The following is a 15,752-nucleotide window of genomic DNA, read 5'->3' on the forward strand; positions in this document are numbered from 1 at the left end:
TGAAAACTGTTGCTCCAGACAGTTTTGCAAGGGTTTCGTCGATTGCTGGCAATACGAGTATTTCACGACAGATATATTCATTTAAATGTGTTAAGTGGACACGGATCCTAATTTTTCCATTTGGTTTTGGTGCAACAACCATTCCTGCACACCATTCTGTGGGCTCATCAATGGGTGCAATTACCCCCGTTTTCTCCATCCGCTGCAGTTCCACCTTGACTTTGTCAATCAATGACAGTGGCACTCTACGTTGCAGGGATAGCACATAGTGCTTGGCTCCATCCTTTAGCTTGATCTTGTACTCTCCTTGAAGGCGGCCTAAGCCTATGAATACTTTTGGGTACTGCTGCTGCATGTCTGATATCAGGTCCTGAATGCTGTCAACGGTGCTAAGTAGCTGCAATGCTTCTATAGTAGGTAGGCCTAGTAGGGGAGTAGCTTGCCTTTCTATTACAAATACCGGTTGCGTTGTTGTTTGGTTTTTGTATTGAATGACTCCAACAAACTGTCACCTATAAGAGGTTGTTGCTTGGCCTACGTAGTGCTTTTGTGGCTCTCGTTAGCTTGCCATACTCTTTTTCAGAATAGGCAGCTGCTGGAATGTTTGTCACCTCGGCTCCTGTGTCCTGCTTAAAGGTAACATGTCATCCATTTAAAGTCAATGTTTTTTTTCCATGTTTGAGACTTTTTCCCCATTGACACCTCTCTCCAAGGAAAACCATTTCTCCATCACGTTCCTGGATTGCCTCCACTCTGCTTGATCTGCAGACCGCTGCAAAAGGGCCTCTTTTATGGCATTTTCTGCACTCCGCATCGCAGTTGTTAAGAGAGTGTATTGGTGCTTTGCCATATTGTCCACAGATCTTTTGCCCCTTTCCAAAGGTGCTTTTTCCTGTTTCATTGTGTCTCTGAAACTTTTTCTTGAATTTCAGCATATCCACATTTGCTTCTTTTGGATCTGTACTGGTTGTTTCTCGCACAGTGGGTTGCCGTCTTTTAATTTCTTCATGTCTGATTTTTTGAATAGCTTTTGCCAGTGTCAGCTCACTGTCCATCTGCAAACTTTCGGACAGGCCTTATGTCAACCACCAACCTGTCTCTGATCATCTCATCCTGCAATGCACCATACTGGCAGTGTTCAGCCAACTTATACATTGCTGAAATGAAGGATTCTGCTGATTCACCTGGTTATTGACATCTCTTGTTGAAATGAGCTCGTTCATAAATCACATTGTGTTTGCAGATGAAGAATTCCACAAAAGCATCCTGTACTGCACTGTGCTTTTTTCCTCTTCATTTAAGCCCAATGTGCTCAGTATGTCATCTGCTTTGTCTTCCATTGTGTAAACCAGTGAGTTTACCTGGTATTCTTCTGGCTTTTCATTTAGTCCTGCAGCGATCCTGAACCTTTCAAAATGTCTAATCCAGTTAGGCCATTTAGAAAAGTCTGAAAAATCAAAGTTTTCTGGTGGGCATAGGGAAAAGAGTGAATCCATTTCTTCCCATTTCTGGAGTGACGTTTCTCTTCTCCTCCTCTCAGAGAAGCAGGCTTGTGCAACGATTTGTCTCCGTCTACAGCCTCTCACCGGCCACAGCTCTGCTGATGCTAAACGCTAATTAGCTCTTTTTAGCTTCTGCCGACCAAGATTACTCCGTTCGTCTTTTTCACGTACGTCTCTCTGCCAGACTCCAAGGTGTTCTCTGGTGGGGTTTAGCACTTCTGACACCATGTAATGTGCTCTGTGGATGTGCTGTGAGGACTTAACAGACGGGAGGATTCTCGTGGAGTTAAACAACCTTTGTTACTCCTAACTTCCGTGTTCTTGCTCACTCTTCACCCGTGCCCGCCAACATACATACACCCGTTCCGACACACATCCCAGTCAGAGAGTGAATGCAGTGAGACAGTGAGTGATTGGTGGTGGTCAGAGGGTGGAAGCAATGAGAGGTTGGTGGTGGTCAGAGGATGAATGTAGTGAGAGAGTGAGTGGTTGGTGGTGGTCAGATTAGCAGCCTCTCCTCCGTCAGTCTGCTCCAGAGCAAGTTGTGGCTACAGACGTAGTTTACTTCCATCCAATAATGCAATATAAACCACCTTTTAGTATCCTGAAAAGTGCAATATAAAACCTATGCATTATTATTGTTTTCAGACTGCCCAACATAAAAGACATGAAGTTTTCTACTTCACAGTTTTAGCTATTTTTGTATATTTTTTGCATATTATTACAGCTTTCCAGTTTATTATTTTCATTTTTGGAATTTTAGTGCGACTATCTGCTCATTCCATGTCTATTTCGAGATAATCAGTGCATTTTATGTGTGTTGATTCACATAGTGTACCTTTTGCTCTTTCAATGTGTATCCCTGCACAAATTTGAGCTAATTTTATTTTTCTATGCCTTTAATGCCTTAATGTGCATATTTAGTGCAATTCAAAATAGATTTTATGTGTATTACTTGTGTAAATTTGACCACTTTTTATGTTTCCATTTGCACATGCAGTGTAACTTTCAGCACCTTGTTTGGAACATTTATTTCAATTTTCTTAAAATTTTATGTGTTATGAACAGTTTGTGCAACATTCTTCTATTTTTGTAAATTTGAGCACATTAAGTTCACCTTTCTGCTTTCATTTGATTCTTTTTTTGCATTGAGTTCATCTTTGCATTCCTTTTCTTTATTTTAGCATATTCGGTGTACATTTCTGCTCATTCTATTTGCGGTACTTTATACTTAGTGCATTTTGATTCAATTCAATGCAACACATTCACTGCAAATTTCTGCCTATTTTTTGTCTTTTTGTTGCAAAAAATGCACCTCTTTGTGCTCATTCTGTATGTTTATGCACATTAGGTGCTAATTTTTGTTCCTTTCTTTGTATTCTTGCACATTAAGTGCAACTCTATATTCCTTTTATGTGTATCTCCATATATAATCCAATGAATTGATGAATCAATATAATATGCATTGGGGAAAAAATCTATTAAAAAAACAAAAGACAAAAAATCAGCTGTTGACCTGACTTAACTCCCTGTACCATATTGTGGTATTATACCACTGATGCGGCTATAGACAGCAAAATTAAGTAGATTTGGATTATTTTTAGGTTGTTTTTGACTTTTAAATATAGCACAATACAAACTAAAAAACAAACCTTTTTGTTTAGCCTTAGTATTGATTCAACATAGTAAAAAAACATGTTTTTAGTATTAAAAACAAGAACAACTCAAGGGCATTTCTTCTATCATTGCAACTGAGAAAAGATGATAGCACTCAGCAACTTTAACTGCTCGTGGCTCAAACACATCGTGCCATATGATGGAAAATTCAGTGGTGGCTGTGACACGCGCGCGCGCACGCACGCACGCACGCACGCACACACACACACACACACACACACACACACACACACACACTATGTGCTCCAGTATTTCCTCTGAAATATCTGCTGCTGCTGGTGATTTTTCTCCTCTCATCATTTTCAGACTTTGTCCATCTCACCCATGGAAGCGTCCTCTCTTCTGTTCCTGCTGAAGTCGGATACTTTCCAGTTTCAGAGGACTCGGGATGAAGCCGATGTCACACCCCTCTTTCACCAGACGGCCGATCCACCAGTCGTTGTTGTACTTCTGCAAAAACAGCACATTTTTGAGGAGTCTTTTGGTTGAACAGAAATAATCAAACCTTCAAAATATGTTCCACCATTTCTCATAAAATGTTAACATCTCACATATATGAGATATACATGATCAGGACACAGGACACATTAAGGATTGAGTCTGACTCAAAATAAAACACCATCCATTCAGCACGTTTGCGATCAAGAATAAAGAGTATTGGGCATGTACCAGTAAACAGGATTGAACAAAATATAGTGTGGAGTTTGTGTTGATAGATTGAACACATGATGTGATTCATGAGTTCTGATAAAGTTACAATTATTTTTTTTTGATTTCCTCTGTTTTTGTGTGCTTGAAGAGCATTTCCATCAGCTGGCCCCTTGTGACTTTTATAAGCCGACCTAGTCAAGATATGTTTTCTGTGTACATAAAATTAAGTAGATCAGTATCCGTATTGTAGTTAACATTTGCCAAATTCAGATATGTTTGATGAAGTCCACATTTTGGTGCTTTTGGGGGCTCAGCACTCCAACCAATCACATCATGCTGAAGTCGGCAAACCAACAACAAATAATATAGGCCCCATTTACACAAAAATGTTTTCAAGGTAAAACGCAAAACCTTTGGGTGCTCGGAGCCACTGAATACTCAACTTTTTGAAAACAGCTCCCAAGGTGGTACTTTTTGAAAATGCTCCCACAACCTCATCATCTAAACAACTTTCTGGAAATGCTCAGGCTCCGTCTCCATGTAGACAAAAAACACGCTGTTACTGCGCATGCCATTGGCACCGACCTCCCGTGTGTTCCCGCTCGAGGTACAGAAACAGCACCCCAGGCCCAAACTTTTTTTTTTCACACTACCAACAAAATTGTGCGTACAGGATTCCGGCTGGCGGCACCACTGCGCACTACAGCCGAAGTTAATTTTTCTTCTGCACATGCTCAGTAGATGCATGCATGCATCCTCCAGAGTGTCATGACTCACAGTCCATATTCTCCTGGGACTTGGTGCTTTTATTTTGACAGTCATCATAATAACAATCCAATTTGGTGGTCCGTGCATGAGAATATCTGTGTTTTCTCATTGTTATTGTTTATAGTGTATTACTTTCTGTGTGCATGTGTGTGTGGTTTCATTACAAAAATAAATAACAGCACCAACTCATGGCCTCATTTTCAGCATTTCTCCAGTTACCATGTAAACACAAAACCTTTCTGAAACAAAAATGCAGAAAAATACATTTTCATTTTACAGGGTTATCATTTCTCCCAGATCGTTCTTGTGTAATTAAGATCTAATGCTTTCAAAACAGTCATTTCTTTACTCCACACCTGTTTTCTTGTGGTGTTATTCTCAGTAAATCATCTGAAAAATGCACGCGAATATTCTTGCAGAGTGTGTATTCCCCTTTCACGTGGACAGAAACTATTATTTACCTCTTTGATGTGGAGGAAGTCCTTGGCATCAAAAGAGACGGCAGTGCCGGCCATGGGGACATTCTCATCCAGGGCACCGCAGTAACTGACATTGGTTCTCACAGCAAATGCTACTGCTTTAGTCTGTAAGACCAAGATAAAAACAAAACTCATGATGGAAGTAAACAAAAGAAAGGAGGTAAAGAAACATGTCATTAAGTCGTAAAACTGTTAGGTGTCAGATTATGAGGGTTTCTTCTGGTTTCCAAACGGAGCACACCTTAGCTCTCTCCAACTGAACGGTGGCCTGCTGCTCCCTCTCCTGCTGGCCGACCTCCTTCTCCTCCTCCAGAGACACATCCGAGTCAGACGGTCGGCTTGTGTAGGAGTCAGCTGAGCCCTGGAGATCCGAGAGGGAGAGAGCACAGAATGCAAAAACAACCTGTTAACCAAACCACCAAGAATATCAAAGGGAGAGCTTTAGGAAGTGCTTCAGTGTGATATAGATTGAAGCTGACATCCACAGAATATATACAAGTTGTTGTGTATTTGTACCTACAAGGGTTGCCGCAGTTGTAGTTGGCACAAGGCATTGTGAGGATTGTACTGTGTGTTGTTGTGGTCCGGCAGCACCCCCGTGTATGTTCAGGTGTACATAAATAAAAGGTCAATCGAATACTGAGTCCATATCCTTGAGACATAACAAAAGTGGCGACGAGGACGACTGAATCGACGTGTTTTGCCGGTGTGGCATGCAGAAAAAAGAACTTGAATGGTGACGTTTACCTGAGGCTAACGTTGATGCTACCGCTAATTTCGAGCAGGTGTGATGGATTTTTCTCAGAAGAAGAGGAGGAGGAGTGCCCCTGCAACACCAACGATAGTGCATCAGACACTCATAACGTTGTGAGTACAGTGGGAAACATCCGCAACTGGGCAGTGCCATAACCAAAGTTATTATAAAGAATGGCTGGAGTTATTGACTCAATTGGTCCTTTTGACAAGAGTTTAGAGAAATGGAGCTCATACACGGAGCGGTTTGACTATTTTGTTGCTGCAAACGAAATAAGTGATGACAAGATTGTTCCCACTTTTCTGAGTGTGATTGGCCCGAGGACATTTACTCTGCTGCAAAACATACTACAGCATGAAAGACCTGGGACTAAAACATATGCAGTAATTGTGAAAACTATGTCCGGGCACTTCTCCCCCCAAACCTCTGGTGATCGCTGAAAGATTCAGATTCCATCGACGAAATCAAGAAGCGGGTGAGTCTGTCACCATATTCATGGCAGCTTTACGCAAGTTAGCTGAGCATTGTGAGTTTGGGGACACATTAAGTGACACAATATGGGACAGACTCATATGTGGACTGAAAAATGAAGCAGTGCAGAAGAAATTACTCACGGAAAGTGACTTGACTCTTGAAAAGGCAATCAATATAAGTGTGTCTAAAGATGCCCAGCAGCTGCATGTGATGGAACAAGTTCACAAAATAAGCAATGACAACTGGGATGTCCATGGGCCATGTTTTCGCTGTAGAAAAACTGGCCATCCTGCATCTGCATGCTGGTGCAAAGACATGGATTGCCGTAAGTGTGGGAAGAAGGGCCATGTGGAAAAAGCATGCCGGAGAAAAATGAGCAAGGAAGAAGGTTCTAAGTATGGGAATAAGAATAAAAGTGTACACTTCAAAAAGAAGAAAAAACACGTTGATACAGTCAGTGATAAAGAATGCAACAGTGATTCTTCGGAGGGGGACATGTCTGCTGGAGTGAACACGGTAAGAGTAATGACGGTGAGGGACAGTTCAGATTGTTTCTGGATCCAAGTTCAGTTGGAAGGTCATTCCATAAAGATGCAAATAGACACTGGATCCAGAGCATCATTAGTATCCTATCAATTCTACAAGAAATATTTGCATTACCTCCCCCTACGTCCTCCAGACACTGTTTTGAAAGCATACACTGGACACCCGGTGCACATGAAAGAGATGACCGATGTGCTGGTGTCATGTAACAAGCACATTTGGAGCCTCCCAGTCTCCATCACAAAAGGGAATTTGGCCACCATAATGGGTTGAGGATGGTTGAATGCCACCCAGCTCAACTGGCAAGAGGTGAGACAAATATCAAGTTCTACACAGCTTCAGGCAATACTGGAGAAGCATGAAGAGGTTTTTCGTGATGAACTGGGCTGCATGAAAAACACAACAGTCAAGCTACATGTTAAACCTGATACTAAACCATTGTTATTGAAAGCAAGACCAGTGCCATATGCCATCAGACCAAAAGTGGAAGCTGATTTAGAAGCTATGGTCAAAAATGGAGCCCTGGAGCCTGTAACAGTGAATGAGTGGGCCACACCCATCGTCCCAGTGCAAAAGAAAAATGGCAAAATCTGGACCTGTGGAGATTTTAAGGGAACTGTCAACCCAGCCTTAATAACAGAACAGTACCCACTTCCACTGATTGAGGACTTGTTTGCTGGACTGAGTGGTGGCGAAAAATTCAGCAAAATTGATCTAAACGTGAAATGCTCACTATTAACACACAAAAAGGGCTTTTCAGATACTGCAGACTACCTTTTGATATCACTTCAGCACCTGCTCTGTTTCAGAGAGCTATGGACCAGGTCCTCAGTGGTCAAGCAGGGGTGCAATGCTACCAAGATGGGATTTATGGTTGGTAATTAGCATTCAAATTACTGTAAATAATAGATTACTGAAACTAATTTAGGAAAAATTGGAATTACTAATGGAAGTAAACAGTCATTTACTCATTAGCAACTCCTAGAGTAATTGAGCAATTACTCAAAAGTTAATAAATTATCAAAAATTATTTAATGAAAAATTATTAATTTGAATAAATTGATTATTTATCAAATAATAATGGAATTGGGGCACCACCAGCTAAGCTGGAAATAGCTAATACCAAATATCAGTCTCGCTTGTAAAAATGTAATTTAAGTTAGTTAATATTCCTGTGCAAAATATAACAATCTTAAATAACAAGGAAGGTGTGAGATTCGAGCGCAGACTGTTACAAACCAGTGAATTGTCAACAATAAATACACAATAATTACCAGGAATCGATCAATTCAGCTAAAAGGCGTTTATTAACAAAAATGCATTACTTCATAAATAATTCAGAAATGATTTATTAAACCAATACAATCAAGCAACAAACGTCATCTAACACGGAGATCTAATCTACTAAACAGCAAACACTATGTACAAAGAAAGAGTGTGTGTGTGTGTGTGTGTGTGTGTGTGTGTGTGTGTGTGTGTGTGTGTGTGTGTGTGTGTGTGTGTGTGTGTGTGTGTGTGTGTGTGTGTGTGTGTGTGTGTGTGTCCACCAGGTGGCGGCGGACCTTGGAGGGTCAGTGTGAGTGGGTGTAATGATCTCGAACGGACACCAGAGCGGGCAGGGGTCTGGTTCGAGGTAATGACCGTAACGACCACTTGGGGGCGTGGCGGCACATGGAGGGGGAATGCAATGACTCGACACGTCCACCAAATGGCGGCCACCAGAGGCACTCGGCACACTCTTTCTGGACAGCGTGACGTCACTGGCTCGTGCACGGCTCGTGAGCCTGCCTGGGGTCTCGTGGTTGAGAAATCCCAGGGACAGTGAACTACACACGGTCTCAGAAGCGGAGTGGAAGAGCGCACGGGAACAGCTGTTGCTGAGTTGCACAACGGGTTAGTGAGGAGAGGAGAAAAGAGAGAGAGGAAGCAAAAGGGGGAGAGAGAGAGAGCGCTAACGCCTGTGCAGTGTGTTCAGCTTGTACACAAAGTCCAGATCTGCGAGTTAGGCAGGATTAGACTCCAGGAGCAGAGGGGTAAGCTGAGAGAGACAACTGCACGGTGCGGAGGTTCGCGTGGACGTAAATCCAACACGCAGACACAGACTGCTTGAAAACATGGGATCAGCATCCCGAGTTCAAGCACAACAATGAAAACACACAGCAATATTATAATCATGTTATTCTAATTGCCTGCTCAGACTCTAAGCCTTACTTAGTTGGACGAGGGTGAACGTGCTTCCGTGGCTGGTTAAAATCCGTCAATCTATGGCCGCGGGGGGGTTTCTCTGGCGTCCCAGAGAAATAAACCTAAACTGGTCGGTGAACATGGAGAAAGTCCACGGGATGATCCCAGGGGTGATCAGGTGCCCCTTGCGAGGAGGGGGGGGGGTTCAGGTCGGCATGCGGGGGAGTGCGCGGTCACAGCGCACACTCAGACTCCAGGTGAAGAAAAGAAAAAAAAAAGTAGTTCCACAGTTTGTTCTCTGCTCGTCCAGCGAGGTGAAGAAACTCCGGGCCCGATCGGCGTGCGTTAACACGTGGTCCTTTGCCTCCGTGCGAAGAGGTAGGTCATGTCCAGACGCATGTTCAGCTTGGAAAGACGCGTTTTTGCGTTCGCGGCTGGATTTTATACCTCTTCGTTGTGTTCTGGGTTACCACTGTGCTCAGGGCCACGTGGACCAATCCTGACGGGCTCGCCCCGGAGCTTCCGGCCAGTGAGGGAGGTTTTGGATCCCCCTGCCGTTGACCTGCAGTGTTGCACCATGCTGGGGGGGGGGAGACCCGGGGGGAGGCTCACATGACCAATGGCGAATTTTTCCAGTCCTGAGCATGTGGTCTCTTTGTTCTTAAAACGTGGTCCCCCTTCCATGAGGTTGAGTGACCACTGGACTTTGGCTCCAACACTGTGTACTGAAGCAAATGACGAAGAGCACCTGCACATTTTGGATGCTACTATACAAAGACAGAGTATGGGCTAAGAGTGCGCAGACAAATGTGATTTTTTTTCAACCGTCAGTGGAATACCTTGGATATGGGATTGATGCTAAGGGACTTCATATGGCACCGTCCAAAATCAGAGCTCTTGTGGAGGCACCTCCACCCCAAAATGTCAGCCATCTACGATCCTTCTTAGGGTTGCTGAATTACTAAGGACACTTTATCCTTAATCTAGTATCATTGTTACAACCGCTGCATGACTTGTTACATGAAGACAAGCCATAGACGTGGACAATCAAGTGTTAGGAGGCTTTTATGGAAGCCAAGGGTGTGTTGAGTACGTCTGAAGTGCTGACTCACTTCAACGCTTCAGTCCCACTTCAGCTTGCTTGTGATGCTTCGCCATATGGAATTGGCGCTGTGATTTTGCACATACTTCCGAATGGTCAGGAGAAGCCTATCGCTTTTGATTCCAGAACCCTCGGCAAGGCCGAAGCCAACTATGCTCAATTGGAAAGGGAGGCTCTGAGAATTGTTTTCGGGGTGAGGAGGTGTCATCAATACTTATGTGGGAGATGCTCTCTTGACTGATGACCGACCTCTCACAACCATCCTGGGACCACACACTGGAATTCCACCACTGGCTGCATCAAGGCTGCAGAGGTGGCCTTTGCTGCTTTCTGGACACTTGTACGAGATCAAGTATCGTAAGTCAGACTCCCACTGCAATGCTGACAGGTTCTCCAGATTGCCACTGCCTGTTACAAAGACTGATTCACATGCAGTGGATATTTCCTACTTCAGAGAGGTGGAAAAAGCATCTGTGTCGGCTGTACAAGTAAAAGAGAGACTTGCAATGATCCTGAGCTGTCAGAGGTCATGGACATTGTTGTTTAAAGGCCAACTTGCTGGGGACACTATGCCTCTAAAATTTTATCTGGGGAGAAGGTTGGAGCTTTCCGTCTAGTTGGGATGCCTGCTGTGGGGAAGGCGAGTGATCATTCCACTGCCATTGAGAGAAAAGATGTTACAACAGCTTCATGCAGGACATAGTGGAATAGTCAAGATGAAGGAAATGGCGAGGAGCCATTTTTGGTAGCCAGGCATGGACAAACAAAAGGAAAAAAAAAATCGCTACATCATGTGCAGCTTGCCACAAAACCAGGAACAACCCCCCGTTAGCCCCTCTTCACCCATAGGAATTTCCACAAGAACCATGGCAACGCATTCACATAGACTTTGCAGGGCCAGTGGAAGACTGGATGTACTTGGTGGCTGTTGATGCGCACAGCAAATGGCCTGAAGTGGCAATAATGAGGTCGACCACAACTGACAAGACGATCAAAAAATTGGGAGAGATGTTTTGTAGGTTTGGATTTCCTGCACAACTAGTCTCCGACAATGGACCCCAGCTTGTGTCGCAAGAAATATCTGCATTTCTACAAGCAAATGGAGTGCAGCATGTCACCTGAGCTCCTTATCATCCTGCCACAAATGGCCTGGCTGTAAGGTTTGTGCAGACACTAAAGCATGTGCAAAAAGCATCTCGTGGACAAGGAGCGTTAGACCAAAGACTGCATAGTTTCCTGCTAAACAACAGAAACACTCCCAACAGTACTACCAAAGCATCTCCTGCAAGCCTTATGTTGAAGAGAGACCTACGCACAACGTTCAACCTGTTGAAGCCTGCAGCAGTAAAAGACATTGTTCAAAGCCAACAGGAAAAACAAATCCAAAACAGAGCACGTCAAGCAAAGAACAGAGTCTTTACATCAGGAGAAACTGTAGTGGCATGGAACTACGGTGGAGAACCTTAATGGGCTCCTGCTACTGTGGTTGCTCAGACTGGACCCATCTCTTACACCATCCAGACGAGTCACAGCATCTGGCGGAGACATGCTGATCAGCTCCGCTCCTGTCTGGATCCCCAGGGTCAGTGGTGCTGTCTTCTAAAGATTCATCAGATGCCATGTCTGATCTTACAGTTCCTCTTCACACTGAAGTACGACACTTGGCTCCAGAGACATCTGTTCCAGTTGCCAATGTGACTTCAGAGGGGAGTGAGACTGAGACTGCGTTTGAGTTCTCAGAAGGTTTTGCCTTCAATGGACTGTAAAGCAACCATCAGGGGCAAAATACTCCCCTTGGGATCAGTTGAGGGATTGAGGCCGTCTACCCTCATCCCTGAGTTAGAGTTAAGCATGTTATGTGTTTTAAAATCTGTTATTTTGATATTGGGTTCATTGTGTTAAGATTGGGTAAGTTCATGTATATAATGACACAATATCTGATGATGTAAATAAGAGGTTTATATTGGTTAAAGGTGCTCAATTTTCTGTTATATTTTGTTAGGTGGACATCTGTTGTAAGAAGGGAGGAGATGTTGTGTATTTGTACCTACAAGGGCTGCCGTAGTTGTAGTTGGCACAAGGCATTGTAGGGATTGTAGTGTGTGTTGTTGCCCGGCAGAGGACTGGCTGCACCCCGTGTATGTTCAGGTGTACATAAATAAAAGGTAAATCGAATACTGAGTCAATATCCTTGAGACATAACAGAAGTGTATTGAGTCATTTCCTCAGTCCAGTTGAAAATAAAAAAGATTTAAAAAGTAAATTGTGCCAGAGCTTGTTTCTTTGAAGAGCAGACGAAACACCAAAGAGGCTGCACAAATTTATTGTTATAAATATTGAAAAAGACTAAGTGAATTCTAATGAATTATGTTAATATGCATTTTGTCATATAAACTCTCCTAATTCAAAATTAGTAGAGCTTAATTGCCAAAGAAAAGTGCAATTAAGTACAATTAAATCCCCCAAATTATGCAAAAAAAAATTTTTTTTGTCTATTATTTCATATCAACCTCAAGAAATTAAAATCAAGGAAAAATACCAAAGTCAACAATTTTGTGCAAAACAAACTACTGAAATGTCACTGATGGGAAGTGTATATGGTAAACCAAGGGACAAGAGAAAGAACACCATTATTTGGAATGAATTTCAAAGCCCAATGAAGTTAATATGACATTCTTAAGCATATTTGGTGATGGTATGTATCGTTAATGTGATAGTGCAGCCCGATAGGGGGAAAAAAGGATCAATTGTTGTTTCAAAGTAATCAAGTTATCTAAAGTGTTTGTAATTCTAACACTAAACTTTGGTGAGATGCTCAAATACACCAAGATTCTTGTCAAAAACAAATAAAAATCTGGGGGAAAAACAAAAAAAAAAGTTGACACAAAAAATGGGAAGTTACTATCCGAAATTGGATTTATTTGGCATCATCATTTATTCGAAGAGAACTATAGAAACTGCATGAATTTGGTATTTTAGTCATAAAGCCTATATTTTATGTTCTAAAATTAGTACATTTAACTACCTTGTTGTGGAGATCTATTTATATTTCAGGAAGTAGATATCAGGTACATAAATAAGGCTATTTTCTGTGAAAACCTTTCCAGTATTTTCAATAATTTCTTCCTGTGTCTTGCATCCTGCCCCACTCATTACAAGGTGGACTGTAATGAATGTTGTGCTCCTATATGGAGAGCAGAGGAGCCCAGACATAACTGTCCCGAGAAGCTTCTGCTGGCTAATGTGGGGATATTTCAGATGATCCCGGAGTTAGGGGTCCCAATATTGGCAGGACTCAATACTTGCAACACATGCAACACTCAATGCAAAACCATTGCAGCTCTATAATATTTTGGAGGCTGAGCTGTTTAATCTGTGCAATCTCATTTTTCTAAGTTAGCACATTAAGATCATGATCATAGTTGGAACGTGTGATGGAAATTGAGTGGAAAACACAGAGCTCTACTAACCTTGTATGGCAGTGCTGCTTCCTGCTCAAATGTGCACTCAATCTCATGAGCTCACCATGTCTCAACACCCAAAATAAAGACCTTCCCAGGTTTTGTGAAAGTGGTTTACTGCATCTAAATGATAGACCTTTATAAACTTTGGACTCTTTCTCCGCTGTTAAAAGTAGCTGCATTCAGCTTTTTTTCCACTTGGAGACATTAAAAAAATCAAAGAAATTCATGCTTTCTTTCTTATCTCGAAAGTCTGTCTATCTGTAGCCCACGTATACCTAGTTTCTATAGGAAAGGGCTCCGAGTTCTCCTGACACCTCACTCTCCTTTGATAAATCTTAATTGACTATTTTTTGTGTCTGTCGTTCTGTGCTTGGAATTCTATTAAGGTTCACACTACAGGGAAAAATACTTATTTGAAATGAATGCGTCCTTGAAAACAGTTAACAAAAAATATTCCCATTTTAATAAAACCGAAAAATCCAGTAAACCCGTGCATAAACAAAAACACTGGCAACAATTCACAATAACTCAAATTTAGACGATCAGATTAAATAAATAAATTTAAAAAAATCAGTCAAAGTGTGCACACTGTTAATTTAGTCCGTAATCAGTGTAAACAAAACTCAAAGCGCAGCAGGTAAGACTCACTCAATAACACCAATAACGCAATATGGAAGACCAGCTGGATTTGGTTGGCTGACAGTGAGGGATACACCTACACCTTTCGCCGTGTAGAGTACCATCATTTTGTCTTTACCTTTTGCATTCCGATGTATAATGCCTCAACGAACCAGTAATTGAGTGTTGAATATTGGCGACGAGGATGGAGTTTTTTCCACTTTCACCACTTTCTGCGTTCCTCGCTTTGCCGGGCGAGCCGCCGATCCCGTGGCCCCGCTGGTTTGAATCTTTTCAAACTTTTATCGCCGCCGCTGGGTTAGCTGATGCTAGCGACGCTAGGCTAACGACTCTGCTCATTCACAACCTGGGAAACGAGGGACAGCGTATTCTCCGCACGCTTGGACCCGCGGACAAGTATCAGGACTGTGCTGCCTTACTGGCTGGACATTTCGCTGCTCCACAGAGCGTCATCGTCCGCCGGATCTTCTTCAGACAGCGCCGGTGAGCCCGTACACCAATACGTCACGGACCTCCTACCTCCCGGCCCCACTTATCCTCACAACGAGCTCGAGGTTAACGTCGCGGGACACCAGGATACCTCACCACGCCGGCCATGTGGAAACTGTAGCTCGTTTTCCCACACCACACGAGCACAGGTCTGTCCAGCCACGGGACAGAGATGTCAGCGGTGCGGTAAACTCAATCACTTTGCTAAAGTGTGCCGCTCTGCACCTTCTACTACAAGAACCCAGCGCCGCTCATCCCGCCCATCAAGCCCAACCACCATTCACTCAGTGGGCGCCAACAACAAGCCCTTCACCTGGTGCACGGTGGAGCTGGATGATGTGTGTTTACCACTACTACTGGACACTGCTTCCTCCAGGTCCCTTCTCAGTGAGTCCACAGTCCGGCAGCTCTTTCCCAGACAGACTATTAAAACAGCAGCAGAAGAGCTGTACGGCTATGGACACACTAAAATTAGAATGATCGGCACGGCTACCTTTTCTGTCCGTTATGGCTCCAGAGTCCTCCCAGCGTTCACGTTCCAGGTGTCACAGCATAGCGCCAACCTCCTGGGATTCGATTTGTTCTGCGCTCTGGGTTTCTCCATCTCTGATAACCTCGGTGCTACCATCCTGACAGTGACCACGCCATGGCAGCAGCGTTGGCCATCGCTTTTCACTGGGCTGGGCTGCCTCACTGCCTTCAACCACCAGCCGCTCATCGACCCAACTGTGAAAACAGTCATCCAACCTCTGCGTAGGCTACCCCTCACCCTGCGCGATGATGTCACTGCTGAGTTGCAGGAATTGATGGAGGCTGGCATCATCGAAAGAGTAGACGCCTCGCCCTGGATCTCCAATCTGGTTGTAGCAAAGAAGAAGACAGGCGGCCTCCGCCCCTGTGTCGACTTCAGACAGGTTAACAAAGCGGTGGTCCCAGACAGATACCCACTACCCACAGTAGAGGAGCTCTCTGCGCAGTTTTACGGCTCGACAGTTTTCTCAAAACTCGACCTTCGCCAGGGCTACC

The 15,752-nt window shown here is 43.5% G+C and overlaps 1 protein-coding gene across 4 annotated transcripts in view; it reads right to left on the minus strand.

The window, feature by feature from the left end:
• LOC308131812 (voltage-dependent L-type calcium channel subunit beta-4-like) overlaps window positions 1-15,752 on the minus strand; it is a gene marked incomplete at both ends in the record, with an annotated part of 76,733 nt that overhangs the window by 19,556 nt on the left and 41,425 nt on the right. For all 4 annotated transcript variants that reach the window (XM_080498664.1, XM_080498665.1, XM_080498663.1 and 1 more), the window contains 3 exons: window positions 3,502-3,629; window positions 5,060-5,182; window positions 5,319-5,438. In XM_080498664.1, coding sequence (XP_080354790.1) covers window positions 3,502-3,629; window positions 5,060-5,182; window positions 5,319-5,438 — 371 coding nt within the window. The remainder of the gene's footprint in view (window positions 1-3,501; window positions 3,630-5,059; window positions 5,183-5,318; window positions 5,439-15,752) is intronic.

The sequence above is a fragment of the Blennius ocellaris genome (genome assembly GCF_963422515.1).
Source record: "Blennius ocellaris genome assembly, chromosome: 6".
Classification (NCBI taxonomy): domain Eukaryota; kingdom Metazoa; phylum Chordata; class Actinopteri; order Blenniiformes; family Blenniidae; genus Blennius; species Blennius ocellaris.